The 15,689-nt window shown below is 42.5% G+C and overlaps 2 protein-coding genes across 5 annotated transcripts in view; both read right to left on the bottom strand.

Moving 5' to 3' along the window:
* immp2l (inner mitochondrial membrane peptidase subunit 2) overlaps positions 1-8,316 on the bottom strand; it is a 147,952-nt gene extending 139,636 nt beyond the window's left edge. The window contains exon 1 of one of the 2 annotated variants that reach the window (XM_048985735.1): positions 7,818-8,316. The gene's annotated coding sequence lies outside the window, so the exon portion shown is untranslated. The remainder of the gene's footprint in view (positions 1-7,817) is intronic. The other variant, XM_048985649.1, reaches the window with a different exon arrangement.
* A 749-nt stretch (positions 8,317-9,065) lies between these two features.
* Positions 9,066-15,689, bottom strand: part of LOC125714467 (dedicator of cytokinesis protein 4-like) — a 99,330-nt gene continuing 92,706 nt past the window's right edge. For 2 of the 3 annotated variants that reach the window (XM_048985151.1, XM_048985233.1), the window contains 2 exons: positions 14,400-14,461; positions 9,066-11,321 (listed from right to left, as the gene is read on the bottom strand). In XM_048985151.1, the coding sequence (XP_048841108.1) occupies positions 10,878-11,321; positions 14,400-14,461 (506 nt within the window). In that variant the 3' untranslated portion in view covers positions 9,066-10,877. Of the gene's footprint in view, positions 11,322-12,057; positions 12,879-13,108; positions 14,462-15,689 lie in introns of those variants that run through there. The other variant, XR_007383788.1, reaches the window with a different exon arrangement.

Here is a 15,689-nt window from a genome sequence, read left to right as displayed (position 1 = left end):
GGGCCAATAATTGTGGAGAGCACTGTATTTGCTGTCCATTATAGTTCTTAGAAAGAAAATCGGAATTGGCAAAAATCGGAATTGGCAGATATCACTTGGAAACCGGTGTATGTCTAGTGTGGACTTTGCTTTCTATTCGGCATGTGTGGGTTTCATCTGGGGAGTCCAGTTTCCTTCTGCAGTCTATTAGTTAGGCTAATTTAAATCAACCAGAGATTAGGATTGGGACTGTGTGTGTGTCCAACAATGGACTCTCAGCCTGCTCAGGGCGCATACCAGGCTTCTGGTGCCTGGGACAGAGTCCAGGTCACCCTATGACCCTGACCAGGGTTAGCAGTTTGAAGATGGATGGACACTGTTCTGGACAGCTGTTTGACAGGAAGGGTGTTGGCATCAAAGATGGAAAGGTAATAAAAATGTAGGATAGGACACAACCGCAGAAAGAGAAAGAGAAAGGAGAAGGTGGGGGGTGAAAAAGGCCGATGAGTCACACGACAGCCTCCACTGCGCGCGGTTGGTGGAGATTACTGGGAAAGGAGGAGAGCAGCTGGCACTTGGTGGGTCTCCATTAGCGTTGGTTTCATGGGGTGCAGCTTGCAGATGAAGACAGATGGGATGAACCGCAGACCTGCGCGAGAGGCTCGTGGTCTACAGTGTGCCCCATGCTGATTCTGCCAGCAGGGGGCGCTAACCAGCCGGCCCTCTGAGCGCCAAACCAGACTGTGGTAATACAGCCAATCAGAATACAGGATAACCGATCTCACTACTTAGCATAAGGAGACGGAGGGCAGTGAGGACAGCATCCCGGCCAGGGGCCGCCTACCACCCTCGTCCATCTGGGACAGAAGGACAGCGTCCTTCCCTGCAAAGGGAAAAAAACCTGGAATCTCTGGAGTCAGTCCCTGAAATTCAGGGCACTTCTTTAATGTGGAGCCAATATCAGCACTTCTATGCATTTTAATTAAAATTCACTGTAATCACACCAAATAAATAAATAAATAATCAAAGCACATGCCTGTGCTTTCATTGAAAGTACCCTCAGCATCACTTGCTCCACTGGAGAAAGAAAGGAAAAAGCTTATTTTAAAAATAATCACAGTGGACATGTGGGCAAGAAATACGAAAACAAAGAGCTTAGAATAGCCTCTTCTGATTGTTTCTGATTAAGGCCTCATTAAATATATTGTAAAAGGTAATAGAAATAAAAACTCTCCATAGAAGCCCTGGCAATGTGCCAGAACAGGTCGGCGGCTCCTAAAACTATAAAGTCGCAGTCCAAGAATTTGCACTTCAAAGCATATAAAGCACCTCAACCCTTTAAAATTAAATATTTGTGCAGCACCGTCTTACCCTCCCCCCGAACCCCCCAGCTCTGCAGCTGTTACTACCCCAAGCATATAGCCTTTAAAATCAAGAGGACACCTTACTGTCCACCCTCAAGCCATGGTTCCTCCTCCCCAACCCATGGTTCCTCCTCCCCAACCCGAGAGACCCCAGCAGGCTGTTCAACACACCCCTCAGGACATGAGAGACCCAGTTCTGTGAGACCCCAGACAGCTGGAGTGAGGCTCTTCCCCACTTCAGATAAAAAGCAGCTCTCACAAGCACAAAGAAGCCAACCTGAGCATCAAGTGAAGGCCCCATCAAGGCCAGCACAAAGCACTGCAGCTAAGTAAAGGCTGAGGCCTTGAATCTACCACTGACAGGTTAGGGAGTAAGCCACGCCCATGTCAAGCCACGCCCACTTTCAGCCATGCATACTTGCAAAAGGCGCTGGATGGGTGAATACCATGTCATGAAAGGGCGCTTACCATAAAGTGTGATTGTAAAGTGTTTTTCGCTTCAAAACAAAATGAGTTACATTATTGGTTAACACAACAAAAGCTCATGCTGTTGGATCGAAGTGTGTTTACTTTAGTTTCATTAGCTAAATATGCTTACTAAAACCATCCTGCTATCCTTGTCTCTGCACTTATGCACTTCCAAGCAGAAATTTTCTGAGCTCAGTCTCAATATGATTTTAAGGTGATGTTAAATAATTCAGGATACTGGAACACTGAAATTATTAGTTTCGTCTCCATGTTGTTAAGCAGTTTGCTTTCCAAGTCGCCAAACCTACCCGACTATTAAGCCTACCCGAAGATTATATCTGACTGAATGCTGCTTTGCTAGAGGCAATGTGAACTGTGTGAAAGGACTGGCATATCGGCTTCTGACAACAGAAAAGGAATGCCATTTAACTGGCCATTGAAAAATGGTAACCAAAACAGCCATACCAAAAATGGCACTGAGGTACTTTTTTTCGTACTTCAGTACTTTGGGGTGTGACTTGAAACGCTTTCCTTGTCGACTGGTTATGCAGAAAGTCTGCCTCTGAAATGCAATACAACTGCCATCTTGAAAACACTTGCAAACTACTGAGGTATTCATAAAACAAAAAGTTAAGGAGAATAAATTTCTCACAAACCCATCTAGTAATTTAAACTGCAAGGATGAAAATGATTCTGATTGTTTTCAACGCATGCAGCGCTGATGCAAAAGGAATTTGCTCATCTTAATCTAGCTGACTAATGCTGTAAGAATTGCACATGCAGAACATGGGGTGCTGGTATTAATTTCGCATATTAGCCCTTTAACATACTACAGCCATTTTTCAAATTCAGTACGAAATACGCTGCCTTGCGTTGTGATGTCATTCAGTGCTGGTACCAGTTGTCACACCAGTGGAAAACCAAGACCTTAAAGTGCCGTACTTTTGGTATTTTAAGGTATCTGGTGCAGTACAAAAGAACCCTTTAAAGAGAATGCAGAATTACAGGACGCTCGAGCCTCTCTGGAGAAAAGTAGGACCACTTGTTTTTATCCAGCTGATGTAACACAACCATTGTCATTTTGAAATAAGATCGCGTAGAGGTATGAACCAAGCTTTTTTTTATGATTAATTGTGCAGCCCTAGGGTTTTGTGCATTTGCTAATTTATTTAACAGTGTATCCAATATTTAAAATCACAAATTCAATCTGGTTCAGAAACAGCAACTTTCTCCTAAGCACTACATCACCTGCATGCCTATGTCAATTAGCAGTCAAGAAGGTCAGCAGACAGGAAGACAAGAGTACACCTTACGCATCAGAGAACAGAGCACATTGCCTTCCCCGCCCTAAGAAGGCTGACGGAAGGCCAACAAGGCAACGGTTTGAAGCAGGGGAGTTTTCAGTAACAACAGACCTCAGACTCTCTGTACGCCCCAGAAACTGCTGAGTGTGTAACCGGCTGACGTCTTCCCCTCACGTGTCAACTTGAAGTAACGACACCTTTTAATCATGAACTACAAACAGTTCCATAACTAAATACAAGAGAGAGGTCATTTTTCCATGAAGAAGAGATACAGAGAGAGACAGAAAGACCTGAAATCATTTGTGACACAAATTGACAATATTGGGTTTATAGTGAACAAAGACTTCAGCCGCCAGTATAAAAAAGAAATGATCAAACGAGTCAAACTTTGTTTCCATCTGGTTTAAACTATTGCACTGGCTAAAAGGAAAAATAAAGGGACTGGAGAGAGTAAAGCCAATTAATCTGCCTCTCGTTTGATTTAAATTAATAATAATGTTTTGCCCTTCGATGTTCTAATTCAATGCAATATTCAGCGTTAATCTGTTAGACCTCCCTAGAGATGAGCTTTCATCTGAAAGACACGACAGCAATTCCCTTCTTTATCACGGCAGTATAGTTCAACCGGATTCAGTTGCAGGGCTAATTCACTTGGCTGCCATAATGGTCACACACATACTCGCCTTCACAGGAAGCTCTACCTTCTTGGGCTAAGCAAGGTCAGACAGGTCATGCCCACACTGCACCTTGACGCAAAGCAGTAAATGTAGGCTAGCAAATTCCTCGTTTAGTCTGTTAATGGAAGCTCTAAGTGACGTCTCAGTGTCAACATAGGTCACGGTCTTATTGATTGAGCCCAGATTTTAATAAACTTTGGTATTCAGGGAAAAGGCTGCTGTCAAAATAATATCAGGTTAGAACATCTCAGAGAAAATCCTTTTGAGATTGCGAGGTTGACTCCATGATTAGCCTACCGCTAACACAAATGACTATGTTATTTAAATCCCATTGGTGACCAACATAACAGCCCTCATCTACATTTCATTCATATCCCTGATTTTCATACCCTGAGTGGAAATATGAGACACCCTTCTGGGTATAGCACCAATTTCAGAGTACGAGACATTGGAAAAAGGTGAGCAGCCAATTAACCTATGCTTGACCTCAACGATGCTCCCTACTGGATGCCACACAGTGGTGGCAGGATGAGGGAAAGGAATTCAACAGGGTTCCAATCTCAGACATTCAGCAGCTGCAGTATATCTTACAGAGCAGATTTTTCAAGCCTGTCCAGTAATGGCAAATGTACAGCTTTTGCATAGGTCTGCCTGTTTTTTTTTTTTTTTAAGAATAGTTTCCAGCTTCATAGCAACTACCCAGACGCAGCTAAGATGCATGTTCTGAGAATCTCCATAAGCTAGGGAAGTCAAACAAATAAAAAAAAACAACAAATTGATGAACTATAACCAAAGGACACACACTTTTCTTTTTTAATTATTCCCTATTGAAATGACCAGGTATAGCAGACGAAGATGAGATCTCCATGTGGAGAGATGTACAGTTTTCATGTTTTCGACAGTGAAAACTACTGCAGACTTCTGTCAGGCCAGAGATCTAAAAAATACACCCAAGGTGAGAGAGAATTCAGCCATTTGGATTCTGTTACACAGTACTGGCATTTTGGCAGAACTACTAACGTGCAGAACTACCCACATTTTTACCAGTTTGCATATCACTGATAACTAGTGATAACTTCCAAATACTCATAAATTAATCAAGTGTTCCCACTTGAGTTAATTTACAGCTTATCTGGACATTATCGACTATGGCTGTGTGATATGACAAAATATTTTATATTTTTTTCATACCAAATGCACTGATAATTATCACAATATATATATATATAATTGAACTAATTGTTTATTTACTTCAGTGCTGCATTATTGCTTAAATTACCTTAAAATTGTCCTTCAGAACATTCAGAACAAATTGAATAAACAGCAGACTAAAATCTAAATTACGGAGTTTATCACACTTGATGATCAGACCCTCTTTGTTATAAAAGTTATACAAATATAAAATGTATACAGCTACAAAAAAGGACGCATATAATTGGTACGCAAGTACGCATTCACCTTACTCATCATACTTATTTTATATGCATTTGCGCTATGACGACAAGAAATGACCGTGCATTTTAACCTTCATATGCTAATTCGAACTTCATTTGCGGTAAAGAGGTTAAAATACACGGTAATTCCTAGTCATAACAGCGCAAATCAACATAAAATACGTACTCATTTGCGCCATTATAACAATCGATTGCGGCACGTATCGCTTTTATTACGCTGTTAATGGGTAGTTATGTACCAGTTACACTACCAGTTTTTGCACACCACAGGTTTTCACCACTTTTCAATTTATTTTATAAACTGCATGTTTTTATTCCTGTTAGCACTGGAAAGTTGAGTGAACAACTATCAATGAAAATTAAGCCAAATAAAACAAGTTTCCTTCATAACGCGGAAAGAGTACGTAACAGTGCATGTCTGACATGCTATTAACTGTGGTGATGTCATAGTCAAATTCTAGGTTGTCTTTTAGCTTTAAATGCTCTAGTTAACTGTTTCATCCCATGAAACTGGGCAGTATTTGATGTCGATTGTAGAAAGAATACCTCGAATTTTCACTGTTGTTGTAACTGCTACAGGAGGTTACTTTGATGAATCGAAGATGGCATTTTCTTGATAATAAAGGTACTCGAACGGTGAACATACTGTAAATGTATTTGTTAGCAAAGAATATTGAGTGTATTTTTCTTAAATGTTAAGCGATTAATCAGGAAATGTAGAAAATCTGTGTGCAAAAACTTCTGACTGGTAGTATACGAGCATCTCTGGTTTTATTTATATATATATATATATATATATATATATATATATATATATATATATATATATATATATATATATATATATATATATTAATTAGTGCTCTTGTTGTATGCCAGATTTGGTGTTTTCTTAAAAAAATACTTTTTCATATTTTTGGTTGGTTGGTTATTTATTCAGGAGTAGTGTATCTTCAAACTTATTGAAGTAGAACCACCAAAAGAATCAGTATTGGTGTCAAATTTGGACATTTCCGTATCGGTGCATCACTAATGAAAACGCAAAAAGGTTTGCGGATCTGATTCAAAAGGAGCATTTAATAGCCACATTTCAGTGTGTTCAATTCCATAAGAACTCAGTACCGAGGCTGCAGCATGAAGTACAGACAGATGCATGTGTCTAAGTGACGTGTGTATAGCCCCATTCACCCACGCATACAACCATCATGGTCTGTCCAGCACAAGGCAAGAGGCACTAAACACCCTGGATGAGAAAGCACTCCGCTGTAAGGGGCAGATTCACACACTACACCATTTAGATACACCAACACACGTAGCTTAATTTTTATATGACAGAGATGACACTGTACTTTATTGATCTCCACAAAGAAATTATACATTTTATTATTTTAAAAGCTAACTATTTAAAACAACAGATTTAAAACAACGCTGAAATAGTTTTGAAGGCTACGAGTGCATTAATATTCCATTCGTTAAAAAAAGCCGTAAGTGCTTGAATTTTGGGTACTTGTGTTGTAATTTTGAAAGCCTTCGAATTCTGACGGTATTATCCATAAAAATGGATCTGAGACAAGTGCCAGCAACTAAATTCTATTTTTTCTGAGACTGAAAATTCAAATAAAAAATATTAACGTGTCAATATTTTGCGAAGTCATGAATATGCAAAACTATGACAGCCAAGCAAGTGTTTATGCGAAAGGAAAGGTAGGACCTCTCATTTACTGCAGGCTACTTCTCATGGCTAACATTTTTAATTCAATCTAAATGTGGGTAATGGTGCTATACCATTAGTCGAAACGCGGGCAAGGCACAAAAAGGACATTAATACATTCGCACCACTTGCCTGCAGCAGCATTTAACACGGTAGCTTGAACTGCGGACATGAGAACACGTGGTAGCCATACAGCCAATCAGAAAACAGGGCAACCCAACAGGCACGTGACCGGGGCGGGGTTTCCACTGAAGCTGAATTTAAACGGGTGAAAAGCACTTTAAACGGTTCTCTTTAAAATAAGAATGTTAATAATTACGCGTTCTGAAACTATGACACGCCTGTCATACATCTCACTGAAGTTAAAAAATATGGCAGTAAACAAACGTAAAGTTCAAGCTATAGTTGTGCCGATAAAATCGCCTTGGATAAATGACCCACACCATTATACTTCTTAAAGCACTTAAACTACCACATTGTTATAGCTGCGAAACCTGACTAACCACAGTGAAGTTGCCGGCTGCTTTGAATGTTTCGGCCTACATCAAGGACACAACTCACCGAAACACATAAATACACGCGGTTTCGAAACCGAAACCAATACAACTGAAAACAACGTATGAATAAACTATAAAACACTAGGTACGGCACAGCGGGTCCCCGGACTTTCCGCTCAGTGTGCACATGTACAGACCGCAACTAAGTGGACAGGACACATGGACGTTACAGTCTCATGTGTTCGCGGCCAACACCACATCTGCCCGGTAAAAGGGGCCGTCATGGCCTCCTTCGCTCTTTAGCACACCGCCCGCCAGCACTCCATCGCGGACAGCCCTTACTTGGGAGGTCGTTTCACTTACCAGCAGTGCGCCTTACGCGCTCCCACGTTCTTGGGGTGAGCTTCACGCTGGATGCCCGCTGGGTCCTAAAGCGCCCCGGATGTTCCCCCAGCGTGTCCAATCTGTGGCCCGCTTCGCCCTCGCCAACGAAAGTTAAACTGCCTTTAGTTTTGCTGTCTACTAACTTTAACCTAGATTAACTATTACACGTAGTACAATAAACCATTTGGCGTTAATTTTCCAGCTCCTTAAACATATATACAGCGAGTGTACCGGTGCTGTTGAAAGCTGTGCGGCGTTGCGCTTTCTGCTTATGCTGCGCGAGAAGCCGGGTGGAGCAGCGCTCCTCATCCCAAAGTCATTTCCTTGAAAAATTGAACTTCACAGTAATCAAATGCGAAAACCGAGATTATAGGTGTCAAAGAGGAGGGTTTGAACGGTGCTAAAACATTTAAACGAGTACGCCGCAAATTAATCTGTAAGTTCATTCGCAAAGCAGAAAAATGTCCCTTTTGATTAGAACACTAACTATTTACATTTAGGTTAAAACGATTAAGGAAGTTGGAGGATATTTAGTGGGCTGAGTGAAAGTGGGATGCACTGCCCGAGAGTTTATTGTAGGCGAATTCATCTCACTGCAAGGCAATCGGCGGCCATGCGCGTAAAAGCCCCGCAGCACAGGGGAGAAATCATTATAAACGCTTTGCTCATGCATCGCCGTTATACAAAGATCATCGCATCGGGGAGCTGGCAGTAAATGTGCAGACAAAGCGAAATGTATGCTGAATAAAAACGGCTGCTCAGGACCAAGGTGACCAGGTAGCCTGCTCAGTTGATCGTTAAAGCTTTATAAAAAAAAATATATCGACCAAAACAATCGTGGATTTAGACTTGTAGAAGATGTACTTGTGCTGAGGCATGCCCTGGAGAAGATGGGGGCAAGGTGTCAGCAGTCAGTACAATTCAGTACTTAACATTTTATGTCAAGCATTTATGTCAAGGTTACATCACCTTTAAAGCCCTGAAATTGTCGTCTTTTATTACTGGGCCGAGGAACAATAGGATGACTAGTGTTCAGATGGTGGCAGACTGAATTTGGATGTTTGAACATGGCAGAAAACCCCTCATAAATATGTAGTTCTGCAAATGGTAAAATAGAAATCCAAGCGATATGGGCTAGATGTCGGTTGAAGCAAGGTTTCTAAGTAAAACTACATTCACCTACCATTCTTCTACATCCAGTTTGAAATCAAACACAGTGACATACAGTTGCATTAAATTCAAGGATTTTATTTTTGTGCTGATAATGTATGCCCGATGTATTCGTTTAAAGGCATGTTGCATCAAGAACATGATTACGAAACACACAAATATTGTACTTTATTCGTCTGTCATTAACTAAACGCATCATATTAGGGTAAAACGGAATATCCTTTGAGATCAGTCCAAATGCTGAACAAAGAAAACTATCACATTCTCTACAATATGAATAAAGTGCAGTTAAATCATAGAGTGGACAATAAAATGTCATAATTTCGGAAAGAGACTGACAATGTTTTCATACATAAAATATACCACTATGTCAGTCTTATGCAAAACTGTCTTCCAAGTGTGTTTTATTCAACAGGTTATTTGAGTGCGTTATGAATCAATGTACTCTCTCTACAGTCACTAAACATAGATATTAAACATTTATAATTATAATTCTTCTTGGAACATTCAAAGCTGCAAATTCGTATAGCTACATCTTGTTAAAAACACATATGTACAATAGTGGTATTCAACAACCTATTTGGTATACTTACAACAGTCTCATGAATGTAATTTACATTTTCAGAAGTAGCAATTCATGTAAATATATTTAATCCCAAATTCACAAAAAAATACAAAAATGTTAAAGTTACAATGAATACTGTGGTTGAATAGTCAAAAACCACGCAAAGAGACAATCGATATTTCCCACAAACGTTTTACAAAACAATGTTTTCCTAAAACACTTCCCAGCCACCTGTGTTTTCCCCGTGAGCCTCTGGATACTATAACACGGACAGCTTACTGCACACCCAGTCAGTGGCACTGCCTCGGTGCCAAACTATTTAGAGAAACTGCCCAAAAAATATTCGGCTATACAAACACGTAGCTTGATATCTCTCTGCGGACAAGGTTGACAAACCCTTTGCCAGTGGAATATATTAATTTTGTGGTTGTTGGAATAGGACCCCCTCGTGCAAGTGCTTTGCCAATCTAGGACCTTAGCACAAAAAATGAACAATCTCATCGATACCTTCTCACACCCCACATTTGCTATTGCCCCCACTGACCATAAGATGATTACTCTGCTATTGGCAGAGTAGTGAGAAGCTAGCCAAGCTTTCTGAGTCTTATGCTTTCTACCTCGGCACATTTAGAAGGAATCCTACTACTGGACAATACTGTTTTACCCAGCCTCATGCAGCCAGAAAATCAGCCTTGATTTTGCAAAATCGACGCAAACAGAAGTTCACTGCTACCTCAAGCAGTGTCAGTTTCCTAGTTTCTAATCTTCCAGTTATATAAAAGAGTTTATATATTCCTTTGGTACATTACTCTGAAAATCCCATCGGTCTTTCATATGGCACATATAATGTTCCGGCAAACGGATGGGTAGATATTCAGCTATTCTGGGGAAAAAAAACAAGCTAGAGCCATCCAGCACTTCTTTGTGAATCATAACAGTAAAGACTTAAGGAATTTTCTGCAGGCCCTCAAGAACAGCAAGATTTTACATTTAAGGCAAAACAAAGTTTTCTTTTAATCAATATATACATGTATTTTATCTATACATCTATCAAAAATATTTATTAATTTAATGTATGCAATTTCAACAGTTTTTTCCCTAAGTTTTATATTTGGGCTTGAGTCCTAAAGGTACTGAATGTTGAATTGGACTGAATGTCACCAAAGAAATAATAATAAAAAAAAAATAATCACAACTATTTAAAAATCTGTTTTCATATTTTGTTTGCAGTCTTGGGATTACAAAAAAAAAAAAAACACACACAATCTAAGTGCAAAATAAGCCGCTGGCACCAGCAGATGCCGCTATAGCTGCGACACCTTCCTGGGCAGCGGTCTGGGCCGAGGCACCTGCTCAGCCCTTCGGGGATCCAAGTCCAGCTTGGTGCCCCGGATCTGACTGGGCTTGGGTGGGAGGGCAGGAGGATCCACCCCGGGCAGGACAGACAGGCCGTGGGGGAGAGGCACGAGGCGCCGAGGGTTGGTGCGCTCATAAACACTGTATGGTGGCGGTGTCTTGCTGTCACGCCGCAGGAGCTCGTCGGAGCCTCCCGACGCAGAGGCAGTGAGCATGCTGGGTAGGGCTAGCTCCCCGGGGGGCGGGGCCTCCAGGCCCGAAGCATCCGACATACTGCAGCGGCTCAGCGAAGATATGCCACTGCTGTAGCTTCCTGACAGCGCTGGCGAATTGGACACCAGCCCGCCCGACTGGCACTCAGTCGGCGATGGCGTGAAGGGGGGCACGGAACTCTGTGGATGGAGTCAGTAGAGGGACTGGAATTAGACACTTAGAAGCCCAGGAGGGGGCAAGAGAGAGCAAAGTAAATATGGCCAGGCCTCACTTAGGGTTTATTATCCAACATTTCATCCTGGAGCCTAAAAATACAACATGAGGCTCAAATTAGATGGTATAGATCAAGGGTGAGGACTTAAGAGTGCAGAGTCAATATTTCCATTGTGGTAACATTTGTCTTGTGCTTAATTTGATCATGTTGACTGAATGAATGCATGAATCAGCAAATGTCCAATTATAGCCAGTTAGAAGTGCCCGTTGGTGGACGAGGTCACATTTAATTGTTGTCATAGTTATAGAGAAGCACGTTAATCAATAAATCCGTTACCACTTAATTGTAAATTAGAATCTTAAAATTTCATTTTTATCTGTGGCCCCTATGTAGGTTAAAAATTATATAAAGACTATACATCTTTTGGTCCATATCAAACCCTCAAAGTTGACCCAGAATGTAATCCAGCTGTTCCCAACCTTTCCATCTGTCCCCATGTGTTACAGTCAGGCTTAATGCTTTTTTCCATTTTCAACAAGCATTTATAATGACTCTATCCCTGGCTCTCTCTATCATTTTCCCCAAGGTCCAAATCAGCGACACTAAGCCAAAAAATTCTCGTTGGGGGGGAGGGGCTATATGGTAATTCTGGCTTGCAACCAGAAATAAATTTCGGTGTGTATGTGGGGGGGGGGGGGGGGGGAGTCCAGTACATTTCAACAATCGGGGGGTAGCTTTGACTGGGCTGCCTAGTGCCTATCAGGGGGGAATTGTATGAGTCCAACCTAGGATCCCTGTTATGGTCAGTCCCTCATGCAACACAATACAGACACCCATCCCGTCAGAGGGTCGATGCCCCGTATTTGCAGTTACAAATTGGACGCTCTTAAATGTGAAACGCAGACACATAGGAAACATGGATGTAGAACACAGGCCTGCTTCAGGAATCATTCATTTTCTCCCCATCTTTACAACAACCACGTGGGTGACTGCCCTGCGCCACACCATAGCCCATCATGCTGAGCACACTCAGTTAGCCATGTGTGCTTCGCGGCACACAGGCGAGGCCTTGGAGCAGGGCCTTGGAGCGAGGCCATTAGCCATCTGCCGGGAAGCATGCCCAACCATGGTCTCCGTTGCTTACCCGAGGCAGGCTTCTGGGAAGCCACCACTGATAGACCCATACACACATTAGCACAAACAGGCCTTTCTATCCTCTCTGTGAACTCGGGCTATCATCAGGAAGCTAGCTTAAATGAAATACCACTCAGCTAAGAGCTGTTTTCCCAAGTATTTATAGTTAAACTCATGCTGCCAGTTCAATCAGTTTAGTCTTTTACAGAACAGTTAAAAAGCTTTAGCGTGCCCTCTGGTGTGTTGTGGAATAGACGGCTAATTTGTGGCATTACATGACAGGAAGGAACTGGCATCGGAAATCGATGTGCACCCTGGGGGAAAAAAGTCTTGGGGAATCAACTGAAGGGTGGAATTAACGGGACTCTGCGGCACTGGACAGGGGGACCTGACTCTCTGAGAAATTCCAGGGGAATCAACAGAACGGCAGGATTGACGGGACTCTGTGGCACTGGACAGGGGGACCTGACTCTCTGAGAAATTCCAGGGGAATCAACAGAAGGGCAGGATTAAGAGGACTCTGCTGGGCTGGACAGGGGAACCGACTGTCCATGAAATTCCAGGGGAATCGACAGAACGGCAGGATTAACAGGACTCTGCGGCACTGGACAGGGGGACCTGACTCTCTGAGAAATTCCAGGGGATTCGACAGAACGGCAGGATTGACGGGACTCTGTGGCACTGGACAGGGGGACCTGACTCTCTGAGAAATTCCAGGGGAATCAACAGAAGGGCAGGATTAACGGGACTCTGTGGCACTGGACAGGGGAACCGACTGTCCGTGAAATTCTGAAGGAATTCTGTGAAATTCCAGGGGAATTGACAATATGGCAGGAAAGATGGGGGGACCCAACTGTCTGAGAAATTCCAGGGGAATCAACAGAACGGCAGGATTAAACAGGACTCTGCGGCACTGGATAGGGGGGCTCCATTGTGTGAGATCAGAGCAGGATTGGATCCAAAAAAGTTCAGAATGGGTACAATGATCCCTGTCTCCACAAAACCTTAAGTGCTCTTCACAGCCTCTTCACGCCCCAAAATGCTTAGCAGCAAATTACAGGCACATCACCTTGTTTGTACCTTGAACATTTGAATTCTGATGCACTTCAAATACTTTCAAATCTTGTCTTTTTTTATTTTGTGTTTCGGCTGTGTGTGGTGATGTTTTGTATGTATTTCATAATAAAATAACCCATGCAGAAGGTGTTTTTCATGAATATATACAAAGTAACAGCCCCGCAGTTCACTCTGTATTGTAACAGAATCGCATTTTTCATGCACTGCTGCCCATGCCTGTGATGCGCTGAGCCTAAGTGACAGACATATGTGCCCATTCATGCACAGGTGCTACCACTTAGAGGTACAACGTGAGGCAGTGGAACTTACTGACGCTGGCCTCAGCTGTGGTGGGAGGTGGGGGTGAAGGCCCAGAGGCCCTCGAAAGCAAGAGCCCTGGGGTATCCATCACCTATACAGAAGCTAGGGGTGGACGGGGGGCATTTCAAGGTAGTCCTCAGAGTGAGTATGGGTAATGGTAGCTTTGGTTTAGGAGGGGTGGGGGTGGTGAGCACTGTCACTTCACACCTCCAGGACCAGGGTTCCATGTGTGGAGGGTGGAGTTTGCATGTTCTCGCTGTGTCATCACAGGGTTTCCTCTAGGTTCTCCTATTTCCCCTCGCAGTCCAAAAACATGCTGAGGCTAATTGGAGATACCAAATTTCCCATAGTGCGTGTGTGAGTGACTGGTGTGTGAGTGTGCCCAATCCAGGGTCATTCCCTGCCTTGCACCCATATCCTCTGGTATAGGCTCTGGACCCCCCACGACCCTGAATAGGACAAGCAGTTACAGAGAATGGATGGATAGATGGTTTGAGGAGGGCAGTCAGAAGACAGCAGGAACCGAGCAAACCTTCTGTGGAGATGTGCGTATGGGGACCGGGGACAGCGATCTCAGGGTCTGCGTCGGAGATCCTGTGGGTATCAGGGGAGAGCGGGTCATGTCAGGCTCCATCCTCAGCAGATGAGAGATACTGAAAAAGTCATGCTGCTGAATTGCTCTCTGCTGCATTAGGAAGTGAACAAGGACTTCAAATACGCATTGTGCTTAGAACTAGAGAGTACAACACAAGTCAGGATGCAGCAGTGAGTAAAGCTCAGCAGGAGACTGATGCTGCTCCACTTAGTCAGCTTTCCTCAGAAGAGCACAGGTGTCCATGTGGAGAAGTCAGGGGAATACAAAAGAGGAAACTGTAAACTTTAAGGAAATGGCCTTTTCTCTTAGAACTAAATCTAAATCTACTCAGATCTGTAACTGGCAAATATGGAACAAACAGTAATGTAAGACAACATTATATCCAGAGGTGGATAGTTCAGGTCCAGAACTATGCAGGCCAAGAATATATTTCAACCAACCAGGGGTGGCTTTCCCGAAAGTGACTGATCTTAGTGAATAACGAACAAGATGAAGAACAATGTAGGTAAAGAATGAGTGAGGCCTATGTGCATTTCCCAAAACCCATCGTTATTTCAGAATTAACGAACAAATTTTAAGTAATACTTAAAAAGCACAGACTGTTGATAACAGGAACGTCGATTCCATGTATTTCAGTGGTGAAATACGTTACATGATTGTTACACCAGACATAGGCAGATGTAAAAAAAAAAACTAATTAGAAAAATGGATAACAACACACCAAAGCATCCACAATAAAACAACCTATTTGTTTCAAATATAAAAAAGGCTCAAAATGCGATGTTGCTTCCTTGGCGAGCAGCAACAGGAAAAGGAAATAACAGCTCAAAAGAAGCCTTAACACAGCTTAATGTGGAAGGCAGTCAAAATTATATATCATATAAAAATTAGATATTTTAATAAAATAATGACTACATTTCTGTGCCTTAAAATGTACAAATATCTACAGCTAACGGTACAATTGGCAGACCCTTGGGGGTGCAGCCCCATTGACAAGCAAAGGTACAAATTTTTACCATTTTTTTCTGAAAATGAGGCATCAGAATGACATCTTTTACATGCCCAAAGCCGTGCGTGTGCTTCGGCATGTGGTGTCATACCTCTCCTCAGCCATGGTTTGGCGATTCACCACTAGAGGCAGCAGGTATTCGCTAAGAGGATACCTGGTGTCTCACAATAATCAGCCACCAGCAAACAGACCAAATATAACCATCATGTGTCTGTAAA

Source organism: Brienomyrus brachyistius, chromosome 1 (genome assembly GCF_023856365.1).
Source record: "Brienomyrus brachyistius isolate T26 chromosome 1, BBRACH_0.4, whole genome shotgun sequence".
Lineage (NCBI taxonomy): Eukaryota > Metazoa > Chordata > Actinopteri > Osteoglossiformes > Mormyridae > Brienomyrus > Brienomyrus brachyistius.
This window is presented reverse-complemented; position numbering and strand designations above follow the sequence as displayed.